The sequence below is a fragment of the Lolium perenne genome, chromosome 2 (assembly GCF_019359855.2).
Source record: "Lolium perenne isolate Kyuss_39 chromosome 2, Kyuss_2.0, whole genome shotgun sequence".
NCBI classification, from domain to species: Eukaryota; Viridiplantae; Streptophyta; class Magnoliopsida; order Poales; family Poaceae; genus Lolium; species Lolium perenne.
Genome location: NC_067245.2, coordinates 3,086,063 through 3,099,962, shown reverse-complemented (window position 1 = coordinate 3,099,962; position 13,900 = coordinate 3,086,063). Strand labels below are relative to the sequence as shown.

Below are 13,900 nucleotides of genomic sequence, written 5' to 3'. Positions count from 1 at the left end.
ACATATCCTTAGTTCTTTTCAAGTACTTCAGGATATTCTTGACCGCTGTCCAGTGTTCCATTCCTGGATCACTTTGATATCTGCTAGTCAAACTAACAAAGCATGTGCTATATCCGGTCTAGTACATAGCATGGCATACATGATAGATCCCATCGCCGAGGCATAGGGGATATTACTCATCCTTTCTCTTTCTTCTGCCATTGTAGCGGTCCTTGAGTCTTACTCAATACCTTGCCTGGTAACATAGGTAAGAACCCTTTCTTACTTTCGTCCATTCTAAACTTCTTTAGAATCTTGTCCAGATATGTACTCTGTGATAGCCCTATTAGGCATCTTGATCTATCTCTATAAATCTTGATGCCTAATATATACGATGCTTCACCAAGGTCTTTCATTGAAAAACTATTATTCAAATAACCTTTAACATCGCTTAATAGTTCTATATCATTCCCGATCAATAATATGTCATCTACATATAATATCAGAATGCTACGTAGCTCCCACTCACTTTCTTGTAAATACAGCCTCTCCATGACACCGTATAAACCCGAAGTCTTTGATCACCTTATCAAAGCGTCGGTTCCAACTTCTTGATGCTTGCTTCAAAGTCCATAGATTGAACGCTGAAGTTTGCATACTTTGTCAGCATTTTTAGGATCGACAAAACCTTTGGGTTGTACCATATACAACTCTTCCTCAATGTCTCCATTAAGGAACGCCGTTTTGACATCCATCTCGCCAAATCTCATAATCGAAAAATGCAGCTATTGCTAACAAAATCCTCACAGATTTTAGCTTCGCTCTGGTGAGAAAGTCTCATCGTAGTCAACTCCTTGAATTTGTCGGAAACCCTTTACGACAAGTCGAGCTTTATAGACAGTAATATTACCATCGCATTCCTGTTTTTCTCTTGAAGATCCATTTATTTTCAACAGCCTTTCGGCTATCAGGTAAGTCTACCAAAGTCCATACTTTGTTATCATACATGGATCCCATTTCGGATTTCATGGCTTCTTGCCATTTGTTGGAATCTGGGCTCATCATCGCTTCTTCATACGTCGCAGGGTCCTCATCATTGTTATCCACAATCATGACATTTAGACAAGGATCATACCAATCAGGAGTGGCACGTTCCCTTGTCGATCTGCGAGGTTCGTAGTTTCCTCGTTCAAGTTTCATGATCATTATCATTAGCTTCCTCTGTTGCTTCTGTAGGCGGTACAGTGTACAACTTCCGCATCGCGCTACTCTGATCAACGAGTATAGATTCATCAATCTCATCGAGTTCTACTTTTCTTCCAGTCACTTCTTTAGTGAGAAATTCTTTCTCAAGAAAGGTTCCGTTCTTAGCAACAAAAATTTTGCCTTCGGATCTGTGATAGAAAGTGTACCCTATAGTTTCCTTAGGGTATCCTATGAAGACGCATTTCTCCGCTTTGGGTTCTAGCTTGTCCGGTTGTAACTTCTTTACATAGGCTTCGCAACCCCAAACTTTCAGAACGATACTTAGGTTTCTTATTAAACCATAATTCATACGGTGTCGTTTCTACGGATTTTGATGGTGCTCTATTTAAAGTGAATGCGGCTGTCTCTAATGCATAACTCCAAAATGATAACGGCAAATCAGTAAGAGACATCATACTACGAACCATATCTAAGAGAGTTCGATTACGACGTTCGGACACACCGTTTCGTTGAGGTGTTCCCGGCGGTGTCAATTGTGAAAGTATTCCGCATTTCTTTAAATGCATGCCAAACTCATAACTCAGATATTCACCTCCACGATCAGATCATAGAAATTTGATCTTCTTGTTACGTTGATTTTCTACTTCACTTTGAAATTCCTTAAACTTCTCAAAAGTTTTGGATTTATGTTTCATGAAATAGATATACCCATATCTACTCAGATCATCTGTGAAGGTTAGAACATAACGATAACCACCGCGCGATGCTACGCTCATTGGTCCACATACATCGGTATGTATGATTTCCAATAAGTCAGTAGCTCGCTCCATCATACCAGGAAATGGAGTCTTTGTCATTTTTCTCATTAGACATGCTTCACATCTATCAAGTGACTCAAAGTCAAGTGATTCAAGTAATCCATCAGTATGGAGTTTCTTCATGCGTTTCACTCCAATATGACCAAGACGACAAGGATTACATATAAGTAGAATTATCATTCAATTTAATTCACTTAGCATCAATGTTATGTATATGCCTATCACTACTATCGAGATCTAATAGAAATAAGCCATTCTTTTGTGGTGCTCGACCATAAAAGATATTATTCATAAAAATAGAACAACCATTATTCTCAGACTTGAATGAATAACCGTCTTGCATTAAACAAGATCCAGATATAATGTTCATGCTCAACGCGGGTACAAAATAACAATTATTTAGGCTTAAAACTAATCCCGAAGGTAGATGTAGAGGAAGTGTGCCGACAAATGATCACATCGACTTTGGATCCATTTCCAACGCGCATCGTCACTTCATCTTTCGTAGTCTTCGTTTATTCTTTAGTTCTGTTTCGAGTTACGTATATGAGCAACCGAACCAAGATCAAATACCTGTGTACTAGAACGAGAACCAAGGAGATAAACATCTATAACATGTATATCAAATATACCTTCTTTCTTCTTCTTGACAAGGCCGCTCTTCAGATCAGCCGATACTTGGAGTAATTACGCTTCCAAAGTTGTCCCTTCTCCTTGCAGAATAGCACTCAAAGATCGTGCTTAGGGCCGTTCTTAGGTTTCATAGAGGCGTGGCAGCTATCTTGCCACCCTTCTGGCATTTTCCCATAGACGTGCCCTGTTTCTTGAAACCGGTGGTCTTGTTGACCATCAACACTTGGTGCTCTTTCTTGATCTCAATCTCAAGAGCTTTTAGCATGCCAAAGAGTTCTGTAACTCCTTGTTCATGTTCTGCATATTGTAGTTCATCACAAAGTTCTTGTAACTTGGTGGCAGTGATTGAAGGACACGATTAATCCCTACTATTAGGAATCACTATTCCCAAGTCATCGAGTTTCTTCGCATGCCCGGTCATGGCGAGCATGTGCTCACTAACGGAGCTGCCTTCTTCCATCATACACCGAAGAAATGTTTCGATGCTTCATAGCATTCCATCGCCGCATGAGTCTCGAATATAGCTTTCAGCTCATTCATCAACTCATGAGGATCATGGTGCTCAAAACGCTTTTGAAGATCGGATTCCAAGCTGCACAGATGGCACACCGAACTTGAGAGTACCGAGTTTTCCGAGTCGCGTAAACAGCTTTTACTTCATCGGTTTCATCTTCTCGCAGAGGGTCACCTAGCGGTGCATCAAGCACAAATTGCAGATTTCCGCCAGAGAGGAAGATCCTCACATGACGGAACCAATGTGAAGTTGCTACCGTTGCTCTTAAGTTTCTCTTTCTCTAGGAACCGATTAAAATTGATTGGGGACGCCATCTCTACAACATATATTTGCAATAGTTTAGACTAAGTTTATGACAAATTGAGTTCAAATTTTAATTCAACATAATTAAAAATCTAGGTGAACTCCCACTCAAAACAATATCCCTCGCATTGTCTTAGTGATCACACGAACCAAATCCACCGCACCTAAACCCGATCATCACGAAAAAGTGTGACTTCAATGGCGAACACTCAAAGTGTACATCATATCAACCATATGATACATGATCAACATTTCAGTATCACGTGTTCCGAGACCATGTCCGTACATGCTAGGCTCGTCAAGGCCACCTTAGTATCCGCATGTGCAAATCTGTCTTGCACCCGTTGTATGCACTTGTTGATTCTATCACACCCGATCATCACGAGATGCTTCAAACGACAAGTCTTGGCAACGGTGCTACTAAGGATGAACACTTTATTATCTTGAGATTTTAGTGAGGGATCATCTTATAATGCTACCGTCATGATCTAAGCAAAATAAGATGCATAAAAGGATTAACATCACATGCGGTTCATATGTGATATGATATGGCCCTTTTGTCTTTGCGCCTTTGATCTTCATCTCCAAAGCACGGACATGATCTCCATCATCTCATGGGCATGATCTCCATCATCGTCGGCGAAGCGTCAAGGTCAATGGCGCCGTCTTCATGATTGTCCTCCATGTAGCAACTATTACAACTACTTTGAAATACTACTCAACATGAAATTTAAAGACAACCATAAGGCTCCCGCCGATTGCCACAATACAATAATGATCATCTCATACATATTCATCATCACATTATGGCCATATCACATCACCAAACCCTGCAAAAACAAGTTAGACGTCTCTAATTTGGTTTGCATATTTTACGTGGTTTAGGGTTTTCGAGAGAGATCTAATCTACCTACGAACATGAACCACAACGTTGATACTAATGTTTTCAATAGAAGAGTAAATTGAATCTTCACTATAGTAGGAGAGACAGACACCCGCAAAGCCTCTTATGCAATACAAGTTGCATGTTGAACGAGGAACAAGTCTCATGAACGCGGTCATGTAAAGTTAGTCCGAGCCGCTTCATCCCACTATGCCACAAAGATGCAAAGTACTCAAACTAAAGATAACAAGAGCATCAACGCCCACAAACCATTGTGTTCTACTCGTGCAACCATCTATGCATAGACACGGCTCTGATACCACTGTAGGATAACGTTGCATAGAAAACAAAAATTTTCCTACGGCGAACACGCAATCCAAGCCAAGATGCAATCTAGAAGACGGTAGCAACGAGGGGATATCGAGTCTCACCCTTGAAGAGATTCCAAAGCCTACAAGATGAGGCTCTTGTTGCTGCGGTAGACGATCACTTGCCGCTTGCAAAAGCGCGTAGAAGATCTTGATCACGATCGGTTCCGGCGCCACGAACGGCAAAGACCTCCGTACTCGGTCACACGTTCGGTTGTTGATGAAGACGACGTCCACCTCCCGTTCCTGCGGGGAGCGGAATTAGTAGCTCCTCTTGAATCCGACAAAGACGACGGCGTGGTGTCGGTGGCGGTGGAGAAGTCCGGCGGAGCTTCGCTAAGCTACGCGGGAGATTTGGAGGAGAAGGGGGCGGCTAGGGTTTGGGAGGGGGTGGCCGGCCACTTCAAGGGGGGCGGCCAGCTTGTGGTCTTGGGGTGGCCGGCCCCCTCCCTTGGCCCCTCATTATATAGGTGGATCCCCAAGTGTTGGTGTCCAAGTCTTCGAATAAGACCCGAACCAAAAACCTTCCATAAGAGGGGGAAACCTAGCCCAACTAGGACTCCCACCAAAGGTGGGAGTTCCACCTCCCATGTGGGGGGGTTGGCCGGCCCCCTAAGGGGGAGTCCACTTGGGACTCCTCCCCCACTAGGCTTGGCCGGCCATGGAGGTGGAGTCCCATGTGGACTCCACCTTCCTTGGTGGTTTCTTCCGGACTTTTCTAGAACCTTCTAGAACCTTCCATAGAACCTTCCGCGACATTTTAATTCACATAAAATGACATCCTATATATGAATCTTATTCTCCTGACCATTCCTAACTCCTCGTGATGTCCGGGATCTCATCCGGGACTCCGAACAAATATTCGAACTCCATTCCATATTCAAGTACTACCATTTCAACATCCAACTTTAAGTGTGTCACCCTACGGTTCGTGAACTATGCGGACATGGTTGAGTACTCACTCCGACCAATAACCAATAGCGGGATCTGGAGATCCATAATGGCTCCCACATATTCAACGATGACTTTAGTGATCGAATGAACCATTTACATATAATACCAATTCCCTTTGTCTCGCGATATTTTACTTGTCCGAGGTTTGATCTTCGGTATCACTCTATATCTTGTTCAACCTCGTCTCCTGACAAGTACTCTTTACTCGTACCGTGGTATGTGGTCTCTTATGAACTTCATTCATATGCTTGCAAGACATTAGACGACATTCCACCGAGAGGGCCCAGAGTATATCTATCCGTCATCGGGATGGACAAATCCCACTGTTGATCCATATGCCTCAACTCATACTTTCCGAATACTTAATCCCACCTTTATAGCCACCCATTTACGCAGTGGTGTTTGGTGTAATCAAAGTACCTTTCCGGTATAAGTGATTTACATGATCTCATGGTCAAAAGGACTAGGTAACTATGTATCGAAAGCTTATAGCAAATAACTTAATGACGAGATCTTATGCTACGCTTAATTGGGTGTGTCCATTACATCATTCATATAATGATATAACCTTGTTATTAATAACATCCAATGTTCATGATTATGAAACTAATCATCCATCAATCAACAAGCTAGTTTAAGAGGCATACTAGGGACTTCTTGTTTGTCTACATATCACACATGTACTAATGTTTCGGTTAATACAATTCTAGCATGATATATAAACATTTATCATAAACATAAAGATATAAATAATAACCACTTTATTATTGCCTCTAGGGCATATCTCCTTCAGCTTCATCCGGCTTGTCACCAACAAGAACTGGCTTGTCATCTACAGGCATGGCTGAAACATCACCAACATCAATGCTTGGAACATCATGCACCTCTTGCTGCACTTTAGGCTTGTGCAACTTCTCCTTACGCACCACTAACTCCACATCGGACTTGATATGATCATCACCCATAGGCTTCAAAGTCCGCTGTTTGCCACCATGCATAAAAGAATATGTATTTTCTATCCCAGCATGTGTCACATTGCGATCATACTGTCAAGGACGCCCAAGTAGCAATCCACACACCTCCAATGGCAACACATCGCACTCTATCTCATCAACATAATCATCAACTGTAAATGGCACACGCACCTTGTGAGTAATCTTCAGCATACCACATCTATTCAACCACTCTAGACGCTTAGGTTCAGTAAAACGCCATGTAGACAACCCCAATGCTGCCACCATCGCCTTGGTAATGCCATTAGTACAGCTACCACCATCAATCATCAACTTGCAAGCCTTGCCCTTGATAAAGCACTGAGTCTGAAACAAACTCCACCGCTGACCCTTGTCAACTGTCTTGCAAGCATCATCTTGTACCTTCTTGAGTTGCATATTCAGCCCGCTCAATGGTACATCCTCTTCAATAGTCACAGTAGTGCTCTTGGTATCAGAGCCATGTTTCCTCTCCTGAGTGACTGTCTGTACTGAAACAACCTCCTCCACGGTAGTGTTAGAGCACACCACCTCCTTTGTAGGAGACGGAATAGACATAGTCATAGCTTTCTTGGAACAAAGCTGCAACCTCTTGCCAACCTCAGCCGGCGATGACACAACCCGAAGTGGCTATTTGAGGGTCTTCACATGCATTCTAGGCTTGTTACCAAACACAAAACACGCACGTAAGAATTCCCGAAAATCAAACCAAGTTGCCGACATAATGCCCTTCACACGCATCTCCTTGTTCCACCAATTATGTATATCTTCATCCACACGACGAACATCAAGTGCCAACCGTGTAGAACCATCCAAGAACTCATAAATACCACACCTTTGCAAACCCTGGTGTATATGACTTTCCCACAACTCATAATCTGAAAGTGATGCATAATGAATGATGAAGTTTCCACTTGACCTTAGTCTCAGTCAATGACACACCGTCTAATGTATCAAGAAAATCATTGAAAACATCTCCAGACCTTTTTCCTGAAACACACCGCTTCCCATGAAAATCACCAGGAAATGACTGCACTGCGGAAGAATGCGGAAGTGGAAATCCGGACGATTGGGTTGAACCGAAAACAGGCCGATCCGGCCCAGCAGCCGGTTGAACTGGGCTGGTGGCCGGTTGGTCCGGCCCAGTAGCCGGTCTGACCGGGCTGGGGACCGGTTGGTCCGGTCCAGTGGCCGGTTTGACCGGGCAGCCGGCCGGGTGAATGCGCAGAGGCCCCTGAACATCCATCCGGCTGGCACCGGCCTGAGAGCCGGTTTTGACCGGGCTGGCCGGTTGTAGGGCCGGTCCGATCGGGTTCTGGGCCGGCCAGTCCGGTTGTGGGGCCGGTTGACCGGGTCATGCGCCGGATGGGGTCCGAAAAGCCATCTTCTTCCCCAATTCCAACTCGAAAAATTCGTGATTCTGGCCGCAGAAACTGCTCGAAACGATGGAGAAACTTTGCGCAAACAGCTCCAAACTTTCTCCAACTCAACCTCCTTCGACCGAGAAATCTCCTCCGATCTAAAGCCAACCTTCTCCGATGTAAACCAATCTAGATGCGACTGATCAATAAAACCTCGCTGTGAGCAACCCAGAAATCTGATACCGCATGATATGGGGGATCCCAGCAGATCCTCCTAGGTGTTGCCCGATCTTTCACAACGAGAACCCGGGGTAGTAAATCCTCCGAACAACGCGATGAACGCAGCCTGGAGAAGAGGGAACGAATCCAGCAAGCAACGGATCGATGAACGATACGCCTCAAACCTTGAGCTAGATAATCCTTGATGAACACAATAACCCTCACAGCGGATATAATAGATAAACGGCAACACCGTACCCCCGGAGGGATGATACACGTGAACACATGCAATGGGGTAAACCCTAATCTTTAGTCTAAACTTGTCTACCTAAACCCTAGCCGCCCCCACCTCCTTATATGAGGGGTAAGGTGGCCAGCCAGCCCCTATTGGGCTGGGGCGCCCCACTATGGGTCTAACCCTATTTTGACTCAGACAGGCCCAACTCAAACAGACACAACTTAAAACCCTAGATGGCCCACCACATGACCTGGCTACATTATTCCCTAATAATAACGCTATGATATAATAATGGTACAACCTTAGACTTAATCCTCGTATCAATGGCTGTCCTACTATATCAGGCCTGGATATCCATATCAAAGTAACACCTCAAACATCTTGTTTCGTGGACCCATGATATCTATGTACTTCACTTAATCTTGGTTTTTAATTAAAAAGTTATATGTGCGACGTGGCTATGTGCATGCGACAAAATTTTCTGATTTTCAACATTATGAATATTTTGATTTATTATAATCTATTTATTTATTAATATTTCTCCAGTGTAAAAGGCACATTTTACACGAACAATCCAAAGTGATTCCATGTCCTTTTTCTTGAACTGATGCACAAAAATATACATGCAGGTGTTGCCTGTTATACACGTTTATTAATGACTATCAACCTATACAGGTGCATCGTATATATATTCTCGAAGATCCAACGGCCAGTAAGGAGCTCATGTATGCATCTCAGCGGATGGGCTCAAAACGACGGGCGCGGCTTGACCGCCGACGAGCCGTCGTCGTGGTGACCGCCCGAGGAGCTCTTCTTCTTCCTCATGAAGAGAGCGCCCACCAGAGGGATCAGCGGCTTCTTCTTCTTTTTCCTCCCTTCCTCCTCCGCCGCGGCTGCCATCACCTTCTTCACCGTCTCGTGCCCGGCCGACACCTGCCTCTGGAACCGCACCTCGCGGTACTGCGGCCGGCCCGACGGCACGTACTGCGGCTGATGATGCAGCTCCAGCACCACGTCCGGCAGAGCTCGGGGCGGCGAGGGCGCCCGGTCGTATGCGGCCGTCGGCGGGTCGGCGAAGGTGACGTACCGCTTCTTCTGGAACTCGGCGGCGTGTTTCGCGGCCATGTTGACGTTGACACTGCTTGTTGGCAGGCTCTGGTTCCGGTGCTGCTGCTTCTGTTGATTGTTGATCTCCATGAACTTGAGGTCCTCCACCTGCAGGTCAATGACCTTGGCCTGAGCCTCCTCGTCACGAGCCTTGAGCTTCTTCAGCTCTCTCATGGCGTTGCTCAGCTCTTCCTGGAGAGACAGGATGCAGCCTGCCATCTTGTGCTTCTCCTCCCGCTCCTTCTCCAGCTCGTCCTTCGCGTCGTTCAGCTCCCTCGTCGTCGGTACCTGTACGTGACGCGGGGGTGGTGGTGCCGCCGCGACATTGACAGTCACAGCAGCGGCGTGTTGGCGGTTAACAGGAGGTCTTGGCGCTGGTGTCACTCGATGCTGCGCCATTGGTGGAGGAAAGAAACATGGATCGAATCAGCGAAGACAAAAAAAAGGTTATCAGATGCTCTGTTGAGGACTTAGGTAGAATATATATTCTGTTTTTTCGCAAAAAAAAATTCTGTTTTCTAACAAATGCACGGATTCTGTAAGTTATTCAAGTTAATAATATTATTAATTGAATTGTTTGATATATCACAACTCCACTATATGTGTACTCCCTTTGATCCATAATAAGTGTCGTGATTTTAGGTAAAAAGTTGACACTTTTAAACTAAAACCACGACACTTGACACTTGTTATGGATTGGAAGAAGTAACAATTTTCATTTATACGGGCGTTACAAATCTTAGAACATGTGTAAATGTGTAATGCAAAGTGCTTTTACATATGGGGTTTGTTTAATTAGGTTCATGAAAAGTTGCGAGTAAGCATCATGACACCTACACCCACATTTTTTTGTGTGTTTTTCTTTTGTTGTTTCTCTTAAACGATACAACACATGAATTTGAAACTTTGCAGGTCACCAAAGAATTACAACTAGACACGGCGGAAAAGATAGTTCGGAGTGTTTTGTGTAATTTAAGATTTTAAATATTTACAATTCTAAGCAAATTCATTAATATATATACATATTAATGTCATGAAGTTCTGAATTTTTTTTCACATATTCTATCTCAACGAAGTGCAAAGTTTCAAGTTCAAAGGATGTATGGTGTGAGAGGTACAAAAAAAGTTGTTTTATAGGGGAAAAAGGCTAGCACGGATCTTGATGCACTTATAAAAACCCAGATAGGGGTGTGCACCTGAGTGCCTGATCAGAAAATCCTCGCTCGTCGGGTTGTAATGGATGATTAAAGACAGATAAATATATCACATCATTAGCACGTATATTAGCACTGAGCACCATGCATGTGCTTTTAAATAGTAGGTGTTTTGTTTACGTTTTTCATGGGAGTTTTTCATGCTTAAATGGTTGCATAAAGACAAGCACTGCGAAGTTAGTAAATTAACCGGTAAATTATACGAAAAAATGTAGTCAGAGTTTCTGGAAGTAGTTTGACTAAGTGTCTACATCAGTGACTTCATCTTCATAAAGATATAAAATAGAGGTAGTATATGATATACTTTAGCTATTGTTCTTATTTTCACATTTAAAAGGCTACTACATGTCTTTCTCTGACAGTGAATTCCATGTTTTACCCTCTAGTTTGATTTTTTTGACACTAATTACCCTATTTAGCAAATTTTTATCCTATTTACCCCATTTAGCATAAGTTTTGCCAAATTTTACCCCTTCTAAAATTTTGTGACTATTTTAACTGGCAGGTCTTAGCTGTCAGGTACACATATGAGCCATGTAGGAAGATTTTCTTCTTCGTTTACTCCTTATGGTTCTTTTCTGGTTTGGAGGGACTAATATACAATGTTCTTATCTTAATATGTATGCAAACTGGTGCTTACCTGCAGCCTGCAGTAATGTGCTAGTTACTTTGGCCAAATACATGTTGCCGGAGTTGAGAACAACTCTGATCCCACGACATGTTGATGGCATTCACAATGGTTGTTGTCTCTGGCTTTAAGGATCAACTCGACGACTCCCAGTTGTCATCTACTACTACGTCGTTGACTCCTTTCAAAGCGAACAAGGCGAGAGTAAAAAGGACCCCCCAGATCCAAAAGAAAAAAGAACCGCAAGGAAAAAAAGCTAGCAACAAGAACCGCCAACACGGTTGCCACGTATATCAGACAGCCAGGACACACCGCTGAAAATGCTCACAAAATTTTAGAAGGGGTAAAAATTGGAACAACATTTGCTAAATGGGGTAATTAGAATGAAAAATTGCTAAATGGGGTAATTTATGTCAAAAATACGAAACTAGGGGGTAAAAAGTGGAATTTACTCTTAAAATGGAGGTAGTACTGTATACCATTGTCATAGGGAGGTTCTGGGTATCTTCGGAGTACACCTTTTCTTGCTGCCTTAATTCAGGTGGAAGGAACCTACCTTAAAGTCTTGATTAACAAACTTTCCAATCTGATCCCATCAATGTAGCTAGCTACGCTACTTTACCTAGCTATTGTAATGGAAGGAGATTGAAGTAGTGTATAAGTACAGGACTCTAGCTTTTGTAGTGTCTGGGTTAGTAGGTAGGAGGGGGACAACATGCATGTTTATAAGAAGAAACATTTCATTCATAACATGCACTTTGCTGGCAAAGAAAGAAGGCTGCTTACTTGACACCTGTTTTTCTTGAGTTGGAAGAAAGGAATAGCTAGCAAGCTAGGTAGAACACTTTTGATTTTAAACCAACATTTTACCACTTCTTCTACGCTCCTGAATTTCAACTGAAGCAGTAGAGTAAATTAACTGCCATGGAGTTTTAACTCCCGTAGTAAGTGCTTTTGCGATAACTTAAAAAAATCTATTTTAAACGTTATATATTTCTGCCGTTTTCGTGTATGCAAACTTTAATGGCAAAAGGACATAAGTTTATGTTGGGTCGCATAAAATTAAGAAAAGACAATGTCAAAAAAAGATTTTCTGAACACCAGATTTGTTATTTTACGTACAGTGGTCGGAATTTTTTTATTTTACGGTTTTGCTAATTCGACTCCCAGATCATTTGATTGCGATGCTAGATATGAGTTGGAACATGCATGGGTTTGAACTCTAATTTTTCCAGTAGCATATGAGGCTACAAATAAGATTGTATTAGTACTTATGTATGTGTTGCAACTGAGATAAATGTCCCGGCCTGCTGGATTTACTTCATGATTCATGCATGTCGGTACTTGCAACATGAGTTTCATATGTGATTCAATAACATCACAAGACTAAGAATTAAGATAATTCCGAGTCTACACATGAATCATGAACATGCACACGTGTTAAAACTGTTCGATATTTCTGACATACGTACGTGCACACTCTTTCCCTGCAATCACAGCAATACGTTCGATTTTGATCCGTTGTTGGCATGCATGCATAATCTGAGAAAGTCATCGTCCAACTAAATTAAGATGCACACACTTAATCGTCAAGCATGCATGCACATAAGATCGAAGGACGATGTGTATAATCGGCTAATCAAACTAGGTGGCCCGGTAGAGGCACGTACCTCGGTGTTGATTCCCCGGCCGCCGTGGAGGAGCTCCCCGGCCAGAACCTTCTCGCCGAAGAGCGCGACGGCCTCCTTCACCGACTTGAACGGCGCCCTCGTGTCGATCTCCGCCCGACCCGCTGCCACCACACCGCCGTCGACATCCATTGATCGACGAGCTCAGCCTCTGGCCTCTGCTCGTCCGATCAATCTTCAGTGATCGTCGATTAGCTCAGGAAAGCATGCACAGGTGTGGATGTATAAATATGTATCTGGATGCAGCTACTAATCAAGACAAGACAAAACGGCAACAGGATCGGAGGATGGGAGTGGGGATATGGTTAGGGAAGAAGAGGTTACGACGTTGCTGTTGTTGTATGCTTGTGCTAGCTAGTGTACCATACGCGGCCGGAGATGATGGTAATGGAGGGTTTGCATGTGGTGGTGGAGTGGAGTGGAGTGGAGGTGGGTTCCTTGCTTCGCGTCCACTTCACTGTAATATTCCCGCCCGCCATCCCCTTGAATCGTTGCGCTTTGGTGAACGGTCAGGATCCGTTCCCCCGACCAGCCACTACTGCTAGCTAGCTAGTCTATTTGTGCTATTCTTATATACCTATAAAAGGGGAACAAATTCATATTCTGCACAGAAAAATATACTATTCCTTACAGTAATGAACTACTAAGGAAACAAATGTACATTCTACACGGTAAAATATACTACATATATATACTTGTAATGTGAATAAGCACACCTCAAGCTTAGTCGACTAAGTTATTTCTCGGTCGATGAAGATCTTCTCAACCTTACGGAAATGAACAACATAGATATGG

The 13,900-nt window shown here is 43.3% G+C and overlaps 1 protein-coding gene across 1 annotated transcript; it reads right to left on the bottom strand.

The window, feature by feature from the left end:
• Window positions 1-9,048: 9,048 nt before the first annotated feature.
• LOC127330935 (uncharacterized) lies at window positions 9,049-13,498 on the bottom strand. The gene is made up of 2 exons (XM_051357014.2): window positions 13,088-13,498; window positions 9,049-9,965 (listed from the first exon to the last, which is right to left on the bottom strand). The coding sequence occupies exons 1-2, from the start codon at window positions 13,235-13,237 to the stop codon at window positions 9,216-9,218; spliced, it is 900 nt and encodes a 299-aa protein (XP_051212974.1). The 5' UTR covers window positions 13,238-13,498; the 3' UTR covers window positions 9,049-9,215.
• Window positions 13,499-13,900: the final 402 nt, after the last annotated feature.

Excerpts from the sequence above, each read along its gene's own strand:
- LOC127330935 (XM_051357014.2), bottom strand. The coding sequence starts at position 13,237 with ATGGATGTCGACGGCGGTGTGGTGGCAGCGGGTCGGGCGGAGATCGAC. Across the intron at positions 9,966-13,087 it reads GCCGGGGAATCAACACCGAG|CATCGAGTGACACCAGCGCC; the intron begins GTACGTGCCTCT and ends CCAATGGCGCAG.